Source organism: Spermophilus citellus (genome assembly GCF_964194105.1).
Source record: "Spermophilus citellus genome assembly, chromosome: 1".
NCBI lineage: Eukaryota > Metazoa > Chordata > Mammalia > Rodentia > Sciuridae > Spermophilus > Spermophilus citellus.
This window is the reverse complement of record NC_138182.1, coordinates 151841881-151863322: the sequence shown is the minus strand read 5'-3', so window position 1 is coordinate 151863322 and position 21442 is coordinate 151841881. Positions and strand designations below refer to the sequence as shown.

The window sequence follows — 21442 nt, the reverse complement described above, 5'->3', positions numbered from 1 at the left end:
TGTTTTGTTTTGGTATTAGGGATTAAACCCAGGGGTTCTTAACCACTAAATTACATCACTAGCCCTTTATATTTTTATTTGAAACAGAGTCTCATTAAATTGCTTATGGCTTTACTAAATTGCTGGGGCCAACCTTGAACTTGTGATCTTCCTGCCTCAGCGAGGAGGCCTTGTTTTAAGTCAGTTTAACAAGAACCCCATCCTCCATATCTGATCAGGATCTTCATCCTTCCCTATCCCCCCAGTGATCCTGATCACCCTGGCTTGTCTTCAGCAAGAATTGTTAGGTTAATGAGGCCAAAAATCTCCCTTATGATGTTTCTGCTTGGTAATTTTCTATCCTTGGCTATAAATTCACACTGGCTCCTGCCATACTGGGAGTTGAGCCCAATCTCTCCCAATGCTATACCTGGTACAATGGTCCCTTTACCTGATTATTATTTTTCTTTTTTTTTATTATTATTATTTTTCATTACAAGAGTCATTGAATACTTTTTGACAGCAGCCACCGCCCACCCCAATAGTTTATTACCAAAAGGGAATATACACCAAACTTTCAAATCTTAGTGATTGAAGAGAAAGCTAAAATCCAGCCTTTTAGGTGAAATATCTTATTTCTAAACATTGACAACTTTTATCAAATATTCAGCTTTTTTTTCTTTTTTTTTTTTCTTTCTTGTTTGTTTCATGGTCCACAGCCCTCTTTTAAAAATTTGAGACGGAATCTCACTAAATTGCTCAGGCTGACTAGAATTTGTGATCTTTCTGTCTCAGCATTCCTAGTAGCTAGGATTAGAGGTGTGTGCCACCGTTATGGCTCTTCTGCTAGCCCACATGCCTCACTTTACAGTGTTAAACGCTAGTAAAATTTGAGTTGCTATTTAGCCAAATTTCCTCCTTTTCCGGATAAAAATCCAGACTGAATAACTCTAGGTGAATTGCTCAAACCGTATGGTTGGTAACTAGAGCCAGTGGTTTCTCACAATGGCTAACATCTGCTATGTAGTCCTTACTGCAAAATCTTATTTAGCAATGAGGCCAGTCCTATTATTATCCTACTTAACTAATTAATAGCAAAACCTAGATCTTCTAATTCCCAGTCCACCACAGTATTAAACACTTTCCTGCCAAGCTGTCGTATGTAGTCATTTGATTTAAAAGGAAAAAAATCATTGTTTTTTACTTATCTGTCCAAGTTTGCTTAGCCGCCAGTCTGGGGCTCACTCTTTTGGGGGGAGGGGCGTGGCGACGGGTACCATGGATTGAGCTCAGGAGCACTGGACCACTGAGCCACATCTCCAACTCTATTATTTGTATTTTAAATAGAGACAGGGTCTCACTGAGTTGCTTAAGCGCCTCGCTAAATTGCTGCGGCTGGCTTTGAACAACTCCGGTCTCAGCCTCCCGATCTGCCGGGATTACAGGCTTGCACCACCGCGCCCAGTTTAGGGCTCATTCTTAAGAATGTTGCAGAAAAAATGATACAGTGGAAAATATTAGACAGGAAATGAAATTAAAAAGAGGAAATCGTGTCACTAAGAAAATGAAGGCCTAGGGAGCCCATTATATTGCAGCCTGGGTGCAGAGTCCTGAAAGAGAGAGAGTTCAAGAGCAACTTCCGAGCAAGTAAGTCTTCCGAGCTGATGGGATTATGGGGGTTTCTTATATGGTGATCTGTACTTTCCTGAACTTTTGAATGCGAAAGAAAAGCAAGGCGGGCGGTGAGAAGGGAGATAAACCTGGGGAACAGAAATAAAAGGGCTAGGAGGGAACTGGAGCGCCCGCCCGCACGGCGCCCACACGCCGGCCGCCGCCAGCCCGCCGGGCACGTGACGCGGCCAAGATGGCCGACGGGGAAGACGGCTGCCCAGCGGAGCGGGAGCCGGAGCCAGGGCCAGGGTCCGCGTCGGAGCCGGGAGAGGAGTTTGAGATAGTGGACCGGAGCCAGCTGCCAAGCCCGGGGGAGCTGCGGAGCGCCGCGAGGTCCCGGGCGACGGCCGAGGGCTGGTCTGTGCCCATCATGACCCTGGCGCGAAAGGCCACCGGGAACTTGTCGGCGAGCTGCGGGAGCGCGCTGCGTGCGGCTGCGGGGCTGAGCGGCGGGAACGGCGGCGGGGACGGCGCGGTGCGCGCAGGTAGGCTCTGCCGGGGGGCGCCCCTGTGGTGCTGCTGCCGCGCTGCGCGTGGGTAGCTGGTCCCTGAGGCTCCGGGTCGCGGTGGGGTCCGGGCTGGCGAGGGTGTACGTCCAGTTCAGCTGGTCAGACGAGTTGTCAAAACAAACAACCTGTTACACGCCTCGCTGCTCGCTGCTCGCCGGCGGTCTTTACGCTGCACTGCTGAAATGGGATACGGCCATGGGATTGGACCGCCTGAAGTTGGGCCACGGCCGTTCGTCATTTTGCATTAGTAATTGTACGCCCCGGAACAGCAGCACTGTTCTCACGGATTTGACTGTAGATAAGAAAAGGTACGGATTTAGATTTAAGTAATCCGTATTAACTTTAGAATACTTAAGTATCGTAGGGCGCGGTGGCGCACGCCTGTAATCCCAGCGATTTGGGAGGCGGAGGCAGGAGGATCGCAAATTTGAGGGCAGTCTCAGCAATTTAAGGAGGCTCTGAGCAATTTTGCGAGACCCTGTCTCAAAATAAAAAAAGGGTTGGGAGTGCTGCTCAATGGTAAAGCGTCTCTGGGTTCAATCCCTAATACAAAAAAATAAAAACAAGAATCGTACACAATACCATTCTCTTGCTGTTAAAACTCAAAATCCAGTGGGTCTCCCACCTTCCTCCCGCGGGTGTTGAAAGAGCATCTGTGACTCACAGTAGAGTAAGAACAATAAAATCGGGAGTCAGTAGGTTTTGGTTCTCCTCAAGCACTGCCACTAACGGGAGAAGCCATCACCCCTCACACTTACAGTTTCCAGCCTGTAAAAATGGGGATTTTTTTTTTAATCACCCAATGAGCTCTTGAAATCCATTTAAACAGCCGGGCATGGTGGCGCATGCCTGTAATCCCAGCCGGGATCCAAAGTTCAAGACCAACCTCAGCAATTTAGTGAGGATCTAAACAATTTAGGGAGACCCTGTCTCAAAATAAAAAGGACTGGGGATGTGGCTCAGTGGTAAAGCGCTCCTGGGTTCAATCTCCAGTACAGAAAGAAAGAAATCCATTTAAACCCTTGTAATCTAATGTTTCAGCATGTCTATGAGAGGAAAGGAAACATTAAATGATTATGATATTAAGATTTGACCTAGGGGCTGAGGCTGTGGCTCAGTGGTAGAGCGCTTGCCTAGCATGTGTGAGGCACTGGGTTTGATCCTCAGCACCACATATAAATAAATGAATAAAATAAAGGTCCATACATATAAAAATAAAAAAAAAAAAAGATTTGACCTAGTCCTATAAGCTAAATATTTAGAGCTGTGCTATCCAATAATCATTAGACCTGCCTGATATTTAAATGTAAAAATTAATTAAGATTCTATTAAAATTTAATTTCTTGCTTGGCATGATGATGCTTGCCTATAATCCCAGCAACTGGGGAGACTGAGGCAGGAAGACACAAGTCGCAGGCCAGCCTTAGAAACTTGGTGAGACCCTGTGTCAAAAAATAAAAGACTGGAATATAACTCAGTGGTACAGCACCCCTGGGTTAAAAGAATATATATTGAATTCCTTCTTCTTTTTTTTTTTTTTTTGTTGTTGTTTTGTTTTCATTTGTTATTTTATTTTCACATTTCTATATGTTACACACGCTGGCCTGAAATTCACCATCCTTCTGCCTTGGCTTCCTGAGTAGTAGGAACAACAAGCATAAGCCACCATGCCTGGATGACATTTTTTTAATTGAATTTAAAAATTGAGATTGAATACATTTGGCAGTCTTATACACGGGTTCTGCATTCATGAATTCAACCAACTGCAGATGAAAAGTGAAATATTCAGGGGAAAATTGTGTCTGTGTTGAACATGTACTGATTTTCTTGTCATTTCCTAAACTATCATATGGAAGCTATATACAGAGTATTTACATTGTTTTAGGTGTTATAAGTAATCTAAAGATAATTTAAAGTATGCATAATTTTAGAGAAGGGACTTGAACATCTGTGGATTTTGGTATCTTGGGAATCCTGGAACCAATCCCCTGTGGATAATGAGGGACACTATTTTATTAAATTTAACATTGAGTTCCTTAGTCACAGCAGCCACACTTTGAAGTGCCTAGTATCTTGCATATGGCTATTGGATAGTGTATTGGATAGTGCAGTGTAGAACATCCACAATGTCTGTGGGACAGAGCTGACTAAAGACTATAGTGCTTTCTAAGAAATACTGTAATGTGGGTTGTGGATATATCTCAGTAGGTAAAGTGCTTGTCTCGCATGCACAAGGCCCTAGGTTCAATCCCCAGCACCAAAAACAGAAAAAAAAAATACTGTAAGGTGCCTTTGTGGTTTTTTGATTCCCTTCTACCCATTGGTACATCTGTCGATGTCAGATTCAGGCAGTGCAAAGTAGGACTACAAAGTAAGGAAAGAGCCTGCTCAATCCAGGACTCCACTGCCCTCTAAGATGACCCCTTTCTGGAGACTTTTCCACATGTCAGGGAAAGTTTGATTGTATAACAGTCTTTATTTTTTTATTGTTATTTTTATTTTTTTTAAGAGAGAGAGAGAGAGAGAGAGAATTTTAATATTTCTTTTTTAGTTTTCGGCGGACACAACATCTTTGTTTGTATGTGGTGCTGAGGATCGAACCCAGGACGCACGCATGCCAGACGAGCGCGCTACCGCTTGAGCCACATCCCCAGCCCCATGTACAACAGTCTTTAGAGTCAAGACACAGGATCTCCTGGTAACCTCTTAGCTCAGATGACAAAGTAAGCAAATATAGTCATACAGCCCTTAACAATGAGGGTACATTTTAAGAAATGCATTGTTAGGCACTTGCATCATTGTGTGAACATAATGTGTACTTACATAAACCAGGGTGGTCTAGCATACTATGCACCTAGGCTATGTGGTATAGCCAATTGTTCCTAAGCTGCAAACCTGTATGGCATGATATTGTACTGAATACAGTAGGAGCTGTAACACAGTGGTTTTTGTGTATCTAAACACATCTACAGTACTGTAAAATAAAATATAAAAGGTAAAAATTGTATACCTGTATAGGACACTTCACTATGAATGGAGCTTACAAGCTTGGAAATTGCTCTGAGTTAGGCGTGAGTGAGTAATGAGTGATGAAGACCGAGGACATTACTATATGTCCCTGTAAACTTTATAAACACTGTATACTTGTACTGAAATAAGTTTACAAAATTTTTTGTCTTTCCTCAGTAATAAATGAACCTTAGCTTACTATAACTTTTTTGGCTTAATAAACTTTAATTTTTTTTACCATGTGATTCTCATAACAACACATTACATAGCTGTGCAGAAATATTTTCTTATATCCTTTATCTGTTTTTGAAAATTTTAATATTTATTTATTCATTGATTGATTGATTTTGCAGTGCTAGAGATCAAACCCCAGGGCCTTGCATGTGCTAGGCAAGTGCTCTACCACTGAGTTACATCCCCAGCTCTATTTTTGTTTTTATTGATTTTTTGCTGGATATATGTATTGATGGATTTATTTTGCTATGCTAGTGATGAAATCCAGTACTTTGTATATGCTAGGGAAGTGCACTACCACTAAGCTACATCCCCAGCCCTATCTTTATTTTATTTATTTATTTATTTTTTTACTTTTTAAGCTTTTTTGTTAAAACCTAAGGTTCATAGAAAATAGAGTGGTAATTACCAGAGCCAGGGATGAGAGAGGGTGATAGAAAGAGAATGGTTAATGGATATGGGGTGCATTTTGATAGGAGGAAAAACTACTAATGTTCTGTAGTACACTAGGATAACTATGATTGGTAATTACTGACTTCTTTCTTTCTTTTTTTGTCTTTCTTTCTGTCTTTCTTTCTTTCTTGGTGGTGATGCTAAGGATTGAACCCAGGGCCTTATACATGTCAAACAAACACTCCACCACTGAGCTACATCCCCTGCCTGATTGGCAACAATTGATTGAATGTTCCATAATGGCTAACAGAAATTTGGAATTTTCTCAACACAGGGAACTAATACTATCTGAGGTGCTAGATATGCCAATTACCTTGGACTGGTCATTACTTTGTATATATGTATTGAAAAGTCACACTATATCCCCATAAATATGTGTAATTACTATATGTCAATTAAAAATGAAGGTATGCTGGGTGCACGGTGGCCTGTAATCCCAGCAGCTTGGGAAGCTGAGGCAGGAGGATCACAAGTTCAAAGCCAGCCTCAGCAAAAAGCAAGGCGCTAAGCAACTCAGTGAGACCCTGTCTCTAAATAAAATACAAAAAAAGGGCTGGGGATGTGGCTCAGTGATCAAGTGCCCCTGAGTTCAGTCTCCGGTAACAAAAAAAAAAAAAAGATATAAAATACAAAATACAATAGGGTACAGTGGCATATGCCTGTAATCCCAACAACTTGGGAGACTGAGGCAGGGGGATCACAAGTTCGAAGCCAGACTGAGAAATAAAAATAAAAAGGGCTGGGGGTGTAATTCAGTAGTAGAGCACCCCTGAGTTCAATTCTCAATACCATAAAATAAAATCCACACATAATTTAGGCCTGTGCAAGGTCAAGATCATCATACCACTTCTTCCACCTCCCAGTCTTATCCCACTGGCACGTTTTTCAGGGGTGGGAACACACTTGGAACTGTCATCTCCTATGATAGCAATATGCCTTCTTCTAGAACACCCCCAAAGGACCTGTCTGAGGTTAATGTTTTACAGTTAACTTTTTTAAACAGAGTAAACACTAAAATAATAAAAAGCTAGTATAATAAATACATAAACCATTAATGTCATTTATTATCACTATCAAATATTATAGTAGTACAGTATCAAATATTATAGTATTACAGTTATAGTACATAACTGTATGTGCTGTACTTTTATATAACTGGAAGCACAGGAGGTCTGTTTACACCAGTATCACCACAAATATGAGGTGTGCATTGGTCTGTCGTTGACTAAAAAAAACATCATTTCACCATGCCTGACTATAATAAACATGAGCTATTTATTGATAAATAAAATAAGCCAGTGCCTAGCAAGAATAATAAGTAATCAATATTTGATGAATAAATACATATTTGAAAATTTTCTGGTTTTTCCACTTAGGATAATGTCATAAAAATAGCCAACATTTGCCAGGCAGCTGGGACCCAGAAGGCTAGATTGGGAGGATCACAGTTCAAGGCCAGCCTAGGCAATTTAGCAAGAATCTCTCTCAAAACAAAGGGCCAGGACTCATTAATAGCTCATTGTAGCTCATTGATAGAGCACTTGCCTAGCATGCATGAGGCCCTGGGTTTGATCTCCAGTACTGCCAAAAAACAATAGCTGGGCATATAACCCCAGCAACTTGGAAGTTTGAGGCAAGAGGATTTCAAGTTTGAAATCAGCCTCAGCAAGGTCCTAAGCAACTTAGTGAGACTCTACATGTACTATCTTTTTTTTCTGGAATTGAGGCAGGAGGATTGCAGATTCTAAGTCAACTTCAGCAATTTAGCGAGGCCCTAAGCAATTTAGTAATTTAGTACATGTACTATCTGTACATGGACCATCTATTTAATCTTCACAGTAATCCTTGAAGGTAGCAGGACTGGCTTCATGGGTGTGCAATCAATTCAGTCTAATCAGTGTGGTTCAAAGAGCCAGTCAAAACTGCCCCATGCTTGAAATTCTTAATTTTTTTTTCTTTAACTTTGTCTCATAAGTGAAGTCTGTTGGGACCAGGGAGCACATGAAGGGGCCTTGGAGCCAGGCTCCAGTGGGGTCTCACCTTCTACTTCCTCCCTGGTGCTATGGCTCTTTCTGGAAGCCTTGGGGTTTCTCTCTACCCTCCTTAACCCCACGCAACCACAGGTGGCCAGGGAGGTTAAGGTCAGAACCCTCTGAATCTCAGGGCAAGGCAGCATATTAGGCAGGCATGTAGGCAGGGGCCTCCTACCCACACCATCTTTGCAGCAAAGTTGCAGTCCATTAGGATTGGGGAAAAGGAGATTGACTTCTGTACTTTGGTCCAGGCCCTGCTCCAAAATTTTGCACTGATCTTGACAAATTGTGTGGGTAACATCATTATTCCATTTTACAAAGAAGGAAACTTGAATCAGGACAGTGTATCTTTTGAGCCTATTCTCAGCTTCTCTTTTTAAATAACTTTATATATAAAATGTCATAATAGGTACTATATAGATTATTTTTTAATTAGTCAGTTTAAAGAAAGTAGTAAGTGCTAGGCTTGGTGGCACATTCCTGTAATCTGAGCAACTCAAGAGGCTGAGGCAAGAGGATTGCAAATTCCAAGCCAACTACAGCAATTTAACGAGGCCCTAAGCAATTTAGCAAGAGGATAGTTTCCTCAAGAGACAGAAATGCATGTAGTTAAAACTGTCCTATCTTGGGCTGGGGATGTGGCTCAAGCGGTAGCGCACTCACCTGGCATGCGTGCGGACCAGGTTGGATCCTCAGCACCACATACAAACAAAGATGTTGTGTCTGCCAAAAACTAAAAAATAAATATTAAAAATTCTCTCTCTCTCTCTCTCTGGGAAAAAAAAAACTGTCCTATCTTAAAATATAAAAAGAAATCAGAATGTGGCTTAGTGGTTAAGCATCGCTGAGTTCAACCCCAATACAAAAAAATAAATAAATAAATAATGAACTGCTCTGCTCAATCTGGCCAAAATTATGAACATGACTTCCAAAGGACTAAAATTCAGATAACTATAGGGATGAGCAGTGTGGCTGGTCCCAAAAGGTCACCAGAAACTGAAGCCATCAGGTGGGACAAGAAGGAAATGGGCCCTGCACAGCACATTCTGCAGAGGCCTCCAAGAAGTAAATTGGAAGAAAGAGTATCCCACTTGATCCAGGACCAGGGCCACAGCTGGCTAATCCAAGTAATGAGGACAGTAGGAGTTTTCAGAGAGCAGTTTAGGAGTGGAGATGGTTGAATGTGAGTAGCACCCCTGCCAGATAACATTTTTTCAGAAGCAATTTCAAAGGACTCTTGGGTAATGCTTTGAATGCTTGTTTTTAAATGTTATCCAAAAGGCTGGGTATGGTGCTTGCCTGTAATCCCTGTGACTCAGGAGGTTGAGGCAGGAAGATTGCAAGTTTGAAGCCAGCCTCATCTACTTAGTGAGGCCCTGTCTCAAAATTTAAAATAAAAATAAAAAGGGCTGTAGGTGTAACCCAATGATAAAGCATCCTTGAGTTAAATCCCCAGTTCCAAAAAAAAAAAAAAAAAAAAAAGTTAAAGTTATCCAATGTGGGATCTGGCCCCACAGGGATTGTGTTGTCCACAGTTATTCTGTATTTTTTTTTGGGGGGGGGCTGGGGCGGAGGGGGTTGTTGTTAAAGAAATGCACATAGTTTAAAAAAAATCCAAACACATAAAAGAATATTCAGCATATTATATTCCTTCCCCAAAACTGCCTTCAGCACTATTGTATCTTTCCAAGTGTCTGTGCATATAGCCTGAGTACTTTCTTCTCCCAACACACTGATTTTATACAAACAGGATGAGACTTCCTAAAGGATGAGTAATGTTTTATGCGTACATACTCATATGAATGTGCTCATGTGAGAAGTCATTAACAAAACAAAAACTAAAAACAAAACATAACATTAGTTAGATGTATATTTCTCATTAGGTTGGTAGTACATATCATGCTTTTTTCTGTTACCTTCCATGACAAATTTTATTTTCCCTGTGTCAAAAGGCCCCTGCATAATTGTTACAGCTCCTTCCAAAGTGAAGCACACTTTTTCCCTTTCCTATTGGCAAACTCCTTAAGTTAGCCACAGAGATAAGTGAAATCTAGGCAAGTACAGAAATGTTTTATTATCAATTCCATAAACAATAACACCACTTATTAAAAGATTACACAAGACACCAAAGGGTTACTCACAACTCAAAAAAGTTTATAAAGAATTTGTTACCAAAAGCTCAGTCCTTGTCTCTGATGCCAATCCAATAATAAGGAGATCATTTTGAGAAAAAAAGAAAAAGGTTTATTGCTTTGCTAGCAAAGAAGAAGCACAGCCCTTTCCCAGAGGCTGTGATTCTGCATATCAAGGAGCAGGAGACTTTTAAGAGGTGAATCAAAGGCTACATTCCACCTGTTCTCTGTTGGAGTTGTAACTTACTTAGGAGATAGTAATTTCTGAGATCCGGTGCCATCCCCAAAGTCTGGATTACTTCATTCCTATGGTGGATGTATGCTCAAGGACAAATAAATCTCCCTAGGATGGGGAAGAAAGGTAATCCTGTTTCCCCTGAGATTAGGGACAGAGAGATTAGAGAGGAGCAGGGAAAGAGGGAGAGAAAGAAACATGTCCATTTTAAAAATAAATTGCAGGGCTGGGGATATGGCTCAAGCGGTAGCGTGCTCGCCTGGCATGCGTGCGGCCCGGGTTCGATCCTCAGCACCACATACCAACAAAGATGTTGTGTCCGCCGAGAACTAAAAAATAAATATTAAAAATTCTCTCTCTCTCTCTCTCTCTCTCTCTCTCTCTCCTCTCTCACTCTCAAAAATAAATAAATAAATAAAATAAAATAAAATAAATTGCAGTGACAGAGCAGCAAGGTATATTCAAAGCATAACATGGACCACTGTAAGAAATTCCATCACTTTTCTGTAATTCAGAAACCAACAAAAAGAATCCCTAAAATTCCTTGAGATTGGACATGTTTTTTTCTAATTCAGTCTTTCTTCAGCTTTACTCCTTTAGATGACAGGCCTGGACCCTGTAAAATAGTCAAGATTGATATCCCCGATCAGATCATTTATTTGGTAATTCAAAAAGTGTAGACTTTGTGATGTTCTGTAAATTGCATTGTGTGTGTGTTTGTGTGTTTGTTTTGTTTTGTTTTAACTGGGACATGAACCCAGAGGTGCCCTACCACTATGGTAGGTCTCTAGCACTATTTATTTATTTAAATTTTGAGACAGGGTCTTGCTAAATTGCCTAGGCTGACCTTGAATTTTCAATCCTACTGCCTCAGCCTCCCAAATCCCTGGGATTACAGGTGTGAGCCACTACACACCCACCATTAAACTACTTTTTTTTTGGGGGGGGGGCACCAGGGATTGAACTCAGGGGCCCACTTGAATACTGAGCCACATCCCCATCCCTATTTTGTATTTTATTTAAAGATAGGGTCTCCCTGAGTTGCTTAGTGCCTTGCTTTTGCTGAGCCTGGCTTTGAACTCCTGATCCTCCTGTCTTGGTCTCCCAAGCTTCTGAGATTACAGGCGTGTGTCATCTCGCCCTAACCATTAAACTACTTTTAAAGGAGTTTAGTTTGGCCAAGATCACAAATCTGAAAAAATTGAATGGCCAAAAGATTGTTCAAGTTCATATTTTTTTTCTTTTTGGGGGGCACTGAAGATTGAACCTGAGATACTGTACCACTGAACTACATTCCCAGCCCTTTTTATTTTCTATTTTGAGACAGGGTTTTGCTAAGTTGCTAAGGATCTCACTAAATTGCTGAGGCTGACCTCAAATTTGCAATTTTCCTGCCTCAGTGACTCAGATTGATGGGATTATACCTATGCTCTTAATTTCCATGATCCTCTATACTGAATACAAATGGAAATAGGTACTGAAAAAACAAGGGATGTGTGAGGTGATTGCAAATACTGCTGTGCCCCCAGAAACAGTGGAAAAAGCTACTGCCACCCAGCTCCAACTGCCTGAGACACTGGTCTTATGTTTTTGTTCATGTGACTTCTTAAAAGACTCCATCTTTGAGAGCTGGGGGTATGGTTCTGTGGTAAAGTGCTTGCCTATCATGCACAAAGCCCTGGGTTTAATCCCTAGAACCAGGGCAGTGGGGGGAGAACACTGCAGCTTTTACAGTTGACACATAAAATTCATCATAATTTTGAAGTTATTCAGAAAACATTTTCTGCTTTATTGTAAATATTAACCTTTAAAAATAAAGCTGATACAGGTTTCCTTGAGTGAATCAATTGGTATATAAATACCTTAATGATTTGATAAGCACCATTGTCCTTCTTTTTTTTTTTTTTTTTTTTTTTTTTTTTGGTGTAGGGGATTCAACCCAAGAGTGCTTATACACTGAGCCACATCCCTAGCCATTTATTTATTTATTTATTTATTTATTTATTTATTTATTTATTTATTTATTTATTGAGACTGGGTCTCATTAAGTTGCTTAAGTCCTTGCTAAATTTCTAAAGCTGGCTTTGAACTTGCCATCCTGCTGCCCTAGCCTCCCAAGTCACTGGGATTGCAGACCTGTACCACCATGCCTGGCTCCATCATCCATTTTCCCACTTATTCCTTGAACTTGAATTTCCATACTACTGCTGCAATAGAATTTTATCTTAATATACCAAGATTTATGATAGGTTGTTACAAATATTGCTGGACAATCTATCATAAATCTTGGCAAAAAGATATAAATAAGTCAAAATTTTATATATTTTTCTCATAACTAAAGCTTAAGTATATAAAGATTTTTTTTCTCCTGGAATGAATTACCATTAAAACTATTAGTGATGTTTCATTGATAAAAGGAATGTAATTTTTCTAAATTATTATTAAACATGAATAAATTTGTCTTTACATCTCCTAACAAGCTGAATAGTGCTGAATGATGTTGAATGGTGTTGATTTTGTCCTTAGTATGTATGATTGACTTACTGCTAAAATAGGATAGAATTCACCATCAAATTTAGACCTATTTTTTTGTTTTGTTTTTTATAGATGTGATCACTGAGATATCTGCTATACATAAATAAGAAATAGAAATGGAGTTTTGTTATAACAATATTGCTCATCTTTGAACTCCTTCCAAGCTATATACTACATAGCATTGCTCTAATATCAAAAGTTATTTTTGCTCCTTTCAACAAAGAAAGCAAATAATTGAAAATTACCTGCCTTGCAAAAGTATGCAATTTGGATATATTCAAGAAATATCGCACCAGGCATGTTGATGCACACCCATAATCCCAGCAACTTGGGAGGTTGAAGCAGAGGATCATAAGTTCAAGACCAACCTTGGCATAATTTAGCAAGACCCTGTCTCAGAAATGAAAAGAGGTATAGTTCAGTGGTAGAGCTGGATTCAAAACCCCGAACCACCAAAAAAAAAAAAAATTCAACTTCTAGCAATATACCAAAAAAAAAAAAAAAAAAGCTCTACTAAAACTTGTCAAATGATAATTAGGCACCCTGTTTAACCCAGAATACTCTGAATGGTTGTGGACATGTAAATATTGCTTATTTCATTACACTTTTGCCAATGCAATATATTTTGATGAACAGTTTTTTAGCTTATTGTACCTTAAATCCATTTTCATCGAAAACTTGAAGCTATAGTTTTGGCTCAATTTATGGAAAACGTCAATCAAGTTAATGGCACATCATAGAGATACATATAGAACTGACTAAAACTTAAATAATAGTCTCCCCTTATGCACAGTTTCACTTTGTGACTTCAGTTACCTGCAGTCAACTGTGGTCTGAAAATATTAAATGGAAAATTACAAAACTAGATACTTTATAAATTTTAAGTAACTTATTACAGTTTATTATTATAATTATTCTATTTCTTACTGTGCCTGCTTTATACATTAAACTATCATAGGTATGTATGTATAAGAAAAAACATAGTATGTATAGGGTTTGGTACTATTGAGGTTTCAGACATCCTTGGAACATCTTGGATCATATGTCTCACAGATAAGGAGGGACATTGTATTTGTGGGAAGTACATTAAGCAATAAGAGATTGGAAATTCTTCACATTTTTTTGGTGACTTGATTAATCATCAAAGGAGGTTTCACCTCCTTTTAGTATGGGAGATATTCTGCACCTTAGGTCACTGCATAAAGGCAAGATATGGGATGGGAAATGAATTGCTTTTCTATAAAATGAAAGGGAAAAAAAACTGCCTGTGAAACCTGAGGATATGGAAATTGAGTTCCTTAAAATATCAGGGCATAACCAGTCGTTGGCAAGACTTACCCTATATGTATCTGATATGAAAACCACTAGCTTATAGAACTGGGATTGGTGTCTTTAATTTAAAAGATAAATCTTTACAAACTGTTTCTGTGATAATTGATGGTTTCTCCCTTCTCTTGAAGAGATTTTACAATTTTTATTTCCTTTTCCATTTCTAATCATCATTTTTATTAAAATTTTTTTAAATTTATAAATTTAATAAACAGGGTTCTCTAAAAATTTAAACATAATTATACCACCCATATCCAAATTCTGTACTTTACTTAACCTATGTTTTCCTCTTCACAACCAAGATAAAACGATTATACTGTCTTTCCCAGCAGCTCTCTCCCTATCTTCTTGGGTTTTGCAGATATAATAGAGTCCCAGATTATCACCCTATTTTCTTAAGACCTTCATTAAAGTTCAGTCATAACAGCATCATTTTTTTAGATTTAAATAGTTTTACTTATAGCTATACAAAAGAGTTTGTGTACATGTGTATACATGTTCTTTTAACTATATGTCCATATTAATGCAGTATCTGGAATATACAGGGCAAACAATTCTGTACAAAAATTAGAAGATTGAACAAGCAATTCACAAAGAAATGCTAGGAGGCAATGAACTTATGAAAAGGGGCTTAACCTCAATAGTAATCAGCTGCAAACTGAAACAATACCGTATCCTCTTCCTCACCACCACCCTGCGCGCCTCAGCCAAACTGGGAAAGTGAAAACATTGAATGATGGCTTAGGTGCAGTGAAAGGGGCGCTTCGGCCCCCAGGGAGAGCCCCCTTCGAACATGAGTTTAGTTTTCCTGATGGGGCTCTGAATTTCGGATCTAAATTTTTAATTTCTGGCATGGCAGTTTTCTAGGTTGCGAGAGCATTTGGTAGGCACTTGTCATAGATGTCGGTATGTAGCTGATTTGATTTTGACATTTTAAAAAAATATATTTTTAGCTGTAGATTGACACTATGTATGTTATGTATGCGGTGCTGAGGATCCAACCCAGTGACTCACACATGCTAGGCAAGCGCTCTACCACTGAGCTACAGCCCCAGCCCTGATTCTGACATTTTTTATCTCCCTCTCCACAAAAATTGTGTTTAAAACTGAGAACTGCCCACCAGTTGTGGAAGAAAGTTCGTTGACAGGAATTTGAGTCAGGAACTGGGGGGAAGAATGCTTCCCTACTGCGACCCAGCCCACACCACCGAACAAAAGAACCCCGGGAGCAGCCTGTGTGGCTTGGTGTCTGCCGGGTCCCAGCCACCTTACACAGCGCCTGCCTGCGTCGCCCACTCCCCTTGAGCTGAATTTTTCCAATAGCAGTACTCACAGAACAATCGCTTTCCCAGCAAGCCCTCTAGCTTGGGGCAGGGCTTCCTGGAGTTTGCACCCTTTCATTGGTTGGAAATGGAATAAGGAGAGACCAATTGCCGTGAGTCTTGGTAGAGCTGTCGCCCTAGCAACGCGCGGAGCCCCCTGGGAGAGGCTTCAGCAGTAGGAAGCCCTACATTTCTTCTGACCTAAGGCCCTGGCGGTGCAGGTGGGACTCTGGCCTCCAGAAATCAGTGACCCGATGACTGCGAACCCCAGTTACCTGCACGTTCGCACCCTGAGCATACCGTCTGACTCCCTGCTTTGTTTGTCTTCCCTCCATTATCCAGCCTCAAATCCCCCATTCCTGGACCACACACAGTCCACTAACGAAGCTCTCCCTGCTTGTGCCCCACAGCTTCCAAGGGCCAGATGATGGAGGAGCGTGCCAACTTGATGCACATGATGAAACTCAGCATCAAGGTCTTGCTCCAGTCTGCTCTGAGCCTGGGTCGCAGCCTGGATGCGGACCATGTTCCCTTGCAGCAATTTTTTGTAGTGATGGAACACTGCCTCAAACATGGGCTGAAAGGTGAGCCTGAGGGGGCATTCGGGAGTGTGGAAATGTGGGTTAGGTGTTTCCTCATCATTTTTCACCAGTGCCCAACAATGTTCTTAGTGAAGGGATAACAGCAGAATACAGAAGAACTTCCTGCCCTCGAGAAGCAGCATTCTTTCTAGAGCAGTGCTGTCGGAAAAAAAAATGTTCTGTAAGCCACATAGGCATTTTAAAATTTTATGCTAGGCATGTTTAAAAGTAAAAAGAAACAGCTAAAACTAATATCAGTAGTGCATTTTGTTGAACCCTGTAATATCCACAGTGTTGTCATTTCGACACATAATCATTATTTTGAAGCCTTATTAATGTTATATTTTGCATTCTTTATCCTAAGGCTTAAAAGTCCATTGTGTATTACACTTATAGCACATCTCAATTCAGTTCCTCAATTTTACTTAGCCATGCTGCAAGTGCTCACTCTGTAGGTAGCATATGTGGCTAGTGATTGCTTTGGACAGCAAAATTCTAGAGGATAAGAAGATAGTAAATGTTTAAACAATTACAGAATGCTACAAATTCAAGAAAGTAGAATCAAGGAAGGAAACTTTCAGCTACTGTGGAGAAGTTAAACAGTCCTACAAAGATTTGAGGCATGAACATTCCTAGCACAGGAGAAAAAAACAACAATACCACCAACAGCATGTAGAGCTCCTGAATGTGACCAACCTTGGTTTGAGGAAAACTCCTGATAATTGAAGCATGCTGAGAGGGAAATTGAACCGAGATGAGGTCAGGGAAGTGAGAAGGGGTTGAATAATGTATGCCTTTAGAGGTCATGATAAGGAGTTTGATTTAATTCTATGTGTATTTGGGGGATTTTAAACAAGGAAGAAACATGATCTAACTTGTATTTTTAAAAGAACTTCTAGCTATGTATATCCAAAACAGACTGGAAGAGTGGGAAGGTGATGATATGAAGAGTAAGGAGACCAACAATTATTACAGCAGTTTGGGTTTAAAAAAAAAAAAGCAATGATGATTTGAAAAAAATTATTGATACTGACATCAAGAAGGTACAGGGAGAAGGTGGGCATAGAAAGCAGCTTTTTTATTTGAGAAGCAGTAATAATACTTGGAGAAAGAGCAGAATAGGTTTGTCAGAGAAACTCAGTTACCAGGGGAAAGGAGTGCTACTTAGTTCTTTGGTCTTTCCCAGTCCCCAAAATTGAATCAGGAAAAAAAAAAAAGAAGAAGAAGAAGAAGAAAAAGATTGAATCAGAACGATTAAGCAGTGACGCTCTGCAACTTTCTATTACCTTTTAGGAGAAGAAATTTTGCAACCTGTTCTTATGAATAACACTTTTGTTTTCCCTTTTAGTTAAGAAGAGTTTTATTGGCCAAAATAAATCTTTCTTTGGTCCTTTGGAGCTGGTGGAGAAACTTTGTCCAGAAGCATCAGATATAGCTACTAGTGTCAGAAATCTGCCAGAATTAAAGTGAGTGAGAAATAGTTTTACTAATTTGATATTTAAAAAAAAAAATCTTCCTTCTGTTTACCCATTTCTCAGTTCCTTGCTAATGAAACTTTTTCTAATTTGAAACAAATTATAGCATTAACCACATTCAATTTAGACTTTTAAGCTCTGCTGCTCATTATGTATATGATCTTCAGCAAGATTTGCACCTTTTTGAGCTTCAGTTTCCTTTAATTTAACATGAGGACAGTGATTCCTATTTGCCATGCAAGTCAAATAGGTTATGAAGACATTGTCAACCAAAGAACAGGAGGAAAAGGAATTATTACTCTCCTAGAATCTATTTTAAATACATTTGAGCAGTTTGAATAATACAATTCAGGCCATATTTTAGATTCCAGGACAAGGGGCATTTGTGAACAGGCTGGGACCAACAGATTATTATGTAAAGACTAGCTATGCCCTTGGGACTACTATACATAGGCTTAAGATCAAAAACTAGGCAAAACACACACAAGGCATCGTCATGAATCTGGCATTTAGAAGGGACCTTAGGGATCTTTACACTGATGTAAAACTTGACTTTTAAGCCTTTTTTTGACACTTCTGTGGAGCCAGCCTATGCCATTTTCAGATAATAACAACAGCTGCCACCCTAAGGATCTGCTACATGCTACATTGTACTGAGGACACTTCATTGTCTAATTCTGCATACCCATCTTCTAGGATAGCTATTGACATCCCTATTTGCTAGTGTGGAAACTGAGACTTAGAGTGTTTAAGTGACTTGTCCATTGTTCCTTGGCAAGAGAGTGGTGCAGCCAGAAAGATCAGTTGAATTCTAAAGTCATTTAAGTTCCACTAAACTTCATTGCTGCTGAGCCCTGTGCATTCTTCTTAAGATTGGACTTAAGCCTTCTGTCCCTATCCCTAGTTCAACCTTCTGGCCTATACCACATAAGTTTTAAAGTTTTTTTTTTGTTTTTTTTTTTTTTCAAGAGAAAGTTGGGGGGGGAGAGAGAGAGAATTTTTTAATATGTATTTTTTAGTTCTCGGCGGACACAACATCTTTGTTGGTATGTGGTGCTGAGGATCGAACCCGGGCCGCACGCATGCCAGTCGAGCGCGCTACCGCTTGAGCCACATCCCCAGCCCAAGTTTTAAAGTTTTTGCAGACCCTGCTTTTCAAGTGTTTGTTTAATGACTCTCCCACCATATGTTGGAAATAGAATCCAGGGCCTCACACCCCCCAACCCTAAGGCATTTCTGAAGTCTTATTTTACTTAGAGCATACTCTCACCCAAATTTACCACATCTGTTTCCTTGTTAATTCTGTGGTTGTTAAACAAGCCACAAGCTTATGTATGTCCAAAAAAGATATATAACAGTTCCCCACCTTTTAGAAGGAGGAGCCGTGTTGAAGGCTGTTTTATTTCATAAAGAGCTCCAATGTTTTTACTATTTTATTAAATATTAACAAAAGTTCTAAAATTACTACAGTATTTACAAAGTATTATGGCTTATGTTTTTTGTTTTTGTTTTTTAGGGGTGTGGAGGATTGTTTAAGATAGTTTGAAACTTATAGGATGAATTTTGCATCCTAGGAGGAATCTCTACTTTAATACCCCTATCCAATTGACATAAAATATCCCCCCCCCCTTTTTTTTTGTACCAGAGATTAAACCTGGTGGCACTTAACCAATGAGCCACATCCCCAGCCCTTTTTTGTATTTTATTTAGAGACAGGGTGTCACTGAGTTGCTTAGAACCTTGCTAAATTGCTGAGGCTGGCTTTGAACTCACTATCCTCCTGCCTCAGCCTCCCGAGCTGGTGGGAGTACAGGCATGCACCACCACACCTGGCATAAACTATCCTTTATAGCATGACATAATATTCAAAATTCTTATTTGTTTTCACCATGGTTTAATTATATATGATAAAAACCACTTGCTCATATTGGCACTTAAACCTAGACAAGCCTTTTCTCTTTTATGAAAATTAAAAATAACTTTTTTTCCCTAAGTGCTAATTTTTCATTGAGACATAAAAACAAGGCAAAAAAAATTAAAATTTCAAACTTCCACCTTCCTACTAGCTAGGTAAAAACTTTGGGACTGGGGAGTGTAGCTCAGTGATAGAGCAGGTGTTTAAATGCACAGAGCCCTGGGTTCCATCCCCAACACAACAATAACAAAGATAATAAAAAACAGAAAATGCTATTAATGTCTTGGTCAGTATCCTTCCAGGTCCTTTTAGTGTATAATTAGCCAAATAGATTTTATATTTTTTTGATTGTCCCAACCCTCACATAGCATCATATTGCACTCATTCTTGTGGAGGATAGCTTGGTACTATCCACCAAAATTACAAATACATCAGCCCATTGACCCAGCAATTTCATTTCTAGGCATATTATCCTACAGATGTAATGTGAAAATGACACAGAGTCAGACCTGATGGCACACGTTACCTGAGAGGCTGAGGCAGGAAGATAACTTGAGCCAGACCATCTTAGCAACAGAGGAAAAAAAAAAAAGAGAGAGAGAGGGAGAGATGTATATAGTATATAGAATTATATTTGACAGTAGATTAGAACCAGCTTATTTAAAAAAAAAAAAAAAAAAAAAAGCTAGCTGGGCACAGTGGCAAATGCCTGTAATCTCAGCAGTTATAGAGGCTGAGGCAGGAGGATGATTGAGAGTTCAAAGCCAGTCTCAGCAAATTAACAAGGCCCTAAGCAACTCAGTAAGAACCTGTATTTAAATAAAATGTAAAAAAGTGCTGGGGATGTAGCTCAGTAGTTGAGTGTCCCTGGGTTCAATGCCTGTATTAAAAAAAAAAAAAAAAAAAAAAAAAAAACGCTAAATAAACAATGGTGCAGTCTAATAATAAAACACTAAAGGTATAGAAAATTGAGTTAAATCATCCGTGTACTAATATGGGAAGATTTTCAAGATGACAGATAGTCAATGAAATAAGCAAGTTGCAGAACAGCTAGTTAGTTTTTTTTTTTTTTAAGGAAGACAATAAGAGTTTGTGTACTTATTTTCATATGCATAAAATGCTAATATAGGTACCCTATAAATATATGTTATTATTATGTCATTTAATGATATTAATTAAAAAGATGTGAATGAATATTTGATATGGAAAGAAGTTAAAAATCAAATGAAAAAAACTACAAAACTGTATGTACAGTTCAATACTGACCATTTTTTTTTAATATATTTTAGTTGTAGGGGGCTGGGGTTGTGGCTCAGTGGTAGAGTACTTGCCTAGCATTTGTGAAACACTGGTTTCAATCCCCAGCACCACATAAAATATAAACACAAATAAATAAAGGTATTGTGTCCATCTACAACTAAAAAAATGTTTTAAAAAATTATATATATTAGTTACAAATTTATAAATGGACACAATACCTTTATTATATTTATTTATTTTTATGTGGTGCTCAGAATCGACCCAGGGCCACGTGAGAGGCAAGTGTTCTACCACTGAAGTCAGACCTGGTAGCACACACTACTCAGCCCACAATACTGACTTTTTTTTTTGAGACAGGTCTCCCTAAATTGCCAAAACTTGTAATCCCTCTGCTTCAGCCTACAAGTAGTTGTGATTGTAGACATGTGCCACCAAGCCTGGCTCAAAGCCTTTTTTATTGATGAAATTAGATTAACTTTTCTGAGCCTGGCTTCTGAAACATAGACTGCATTTGACCTTTGTAGCAAGGTCTTTGGCCCGAAGACCTTCCTTTTATGCAGATTATTGATTACCTTCACTACTTTCTTTGATGTTACAAATGCAGTTGCTGTGCTTAGAAACAATCTTTTTTTCTTTAAGTGGTTTTAGATCTACAATAGGAAGGCTTTTTTTCTTTTAATGTTTAATGCAGGCCTTTTCCAAATTGCATCTTTGTGCAGTTAGTGACCAGCTGGGAAACAGTGTAAATTACTTAATACTACTGAAAGTAT

At 39.3% G+C, this 21442-nt stretch overlaps 1 protein-coding gene across 5 annotated transcripts in view; it reads left to right on the top strand.

The window, feature by feature from the left end:
* The first annotated feature begins 1739 nt into the window (after window positions 1-1739).
* Window positions 1740-21442, top strand: part of RUFY1 (RUN and FYVE domain containing 1) — a 57021-nt gene continuing 37318 nt past the window's right edge. Inside the window, exons 1-3 of one of the 5 annotated variants that reach the window (XM_081282252.1) lie at window positions 1740-2135; window positions 15852-16025; window positions 17371-17488. In XM_081282252.1, coding sequence (XP_081138378.1) covers window positions 1844-2135; window positions 15852-16025; window positions 17371-17488 — 584 coding nt within the window. In that variant the 5' untranslated portion in view covers window positions 1740-1843. Of the gene's footprint in view, window positions 2136-2179; window positions 2188-4743; window positions 4883-15851; window positions 16026-17370; window positions 17489-21442 lie in introns of those variants that run through there. The other 4 variants (XM_081282251.1, XM_081282253.1, XM_081282254.1 and 1 more) reach the window with 4 other exon arrangements.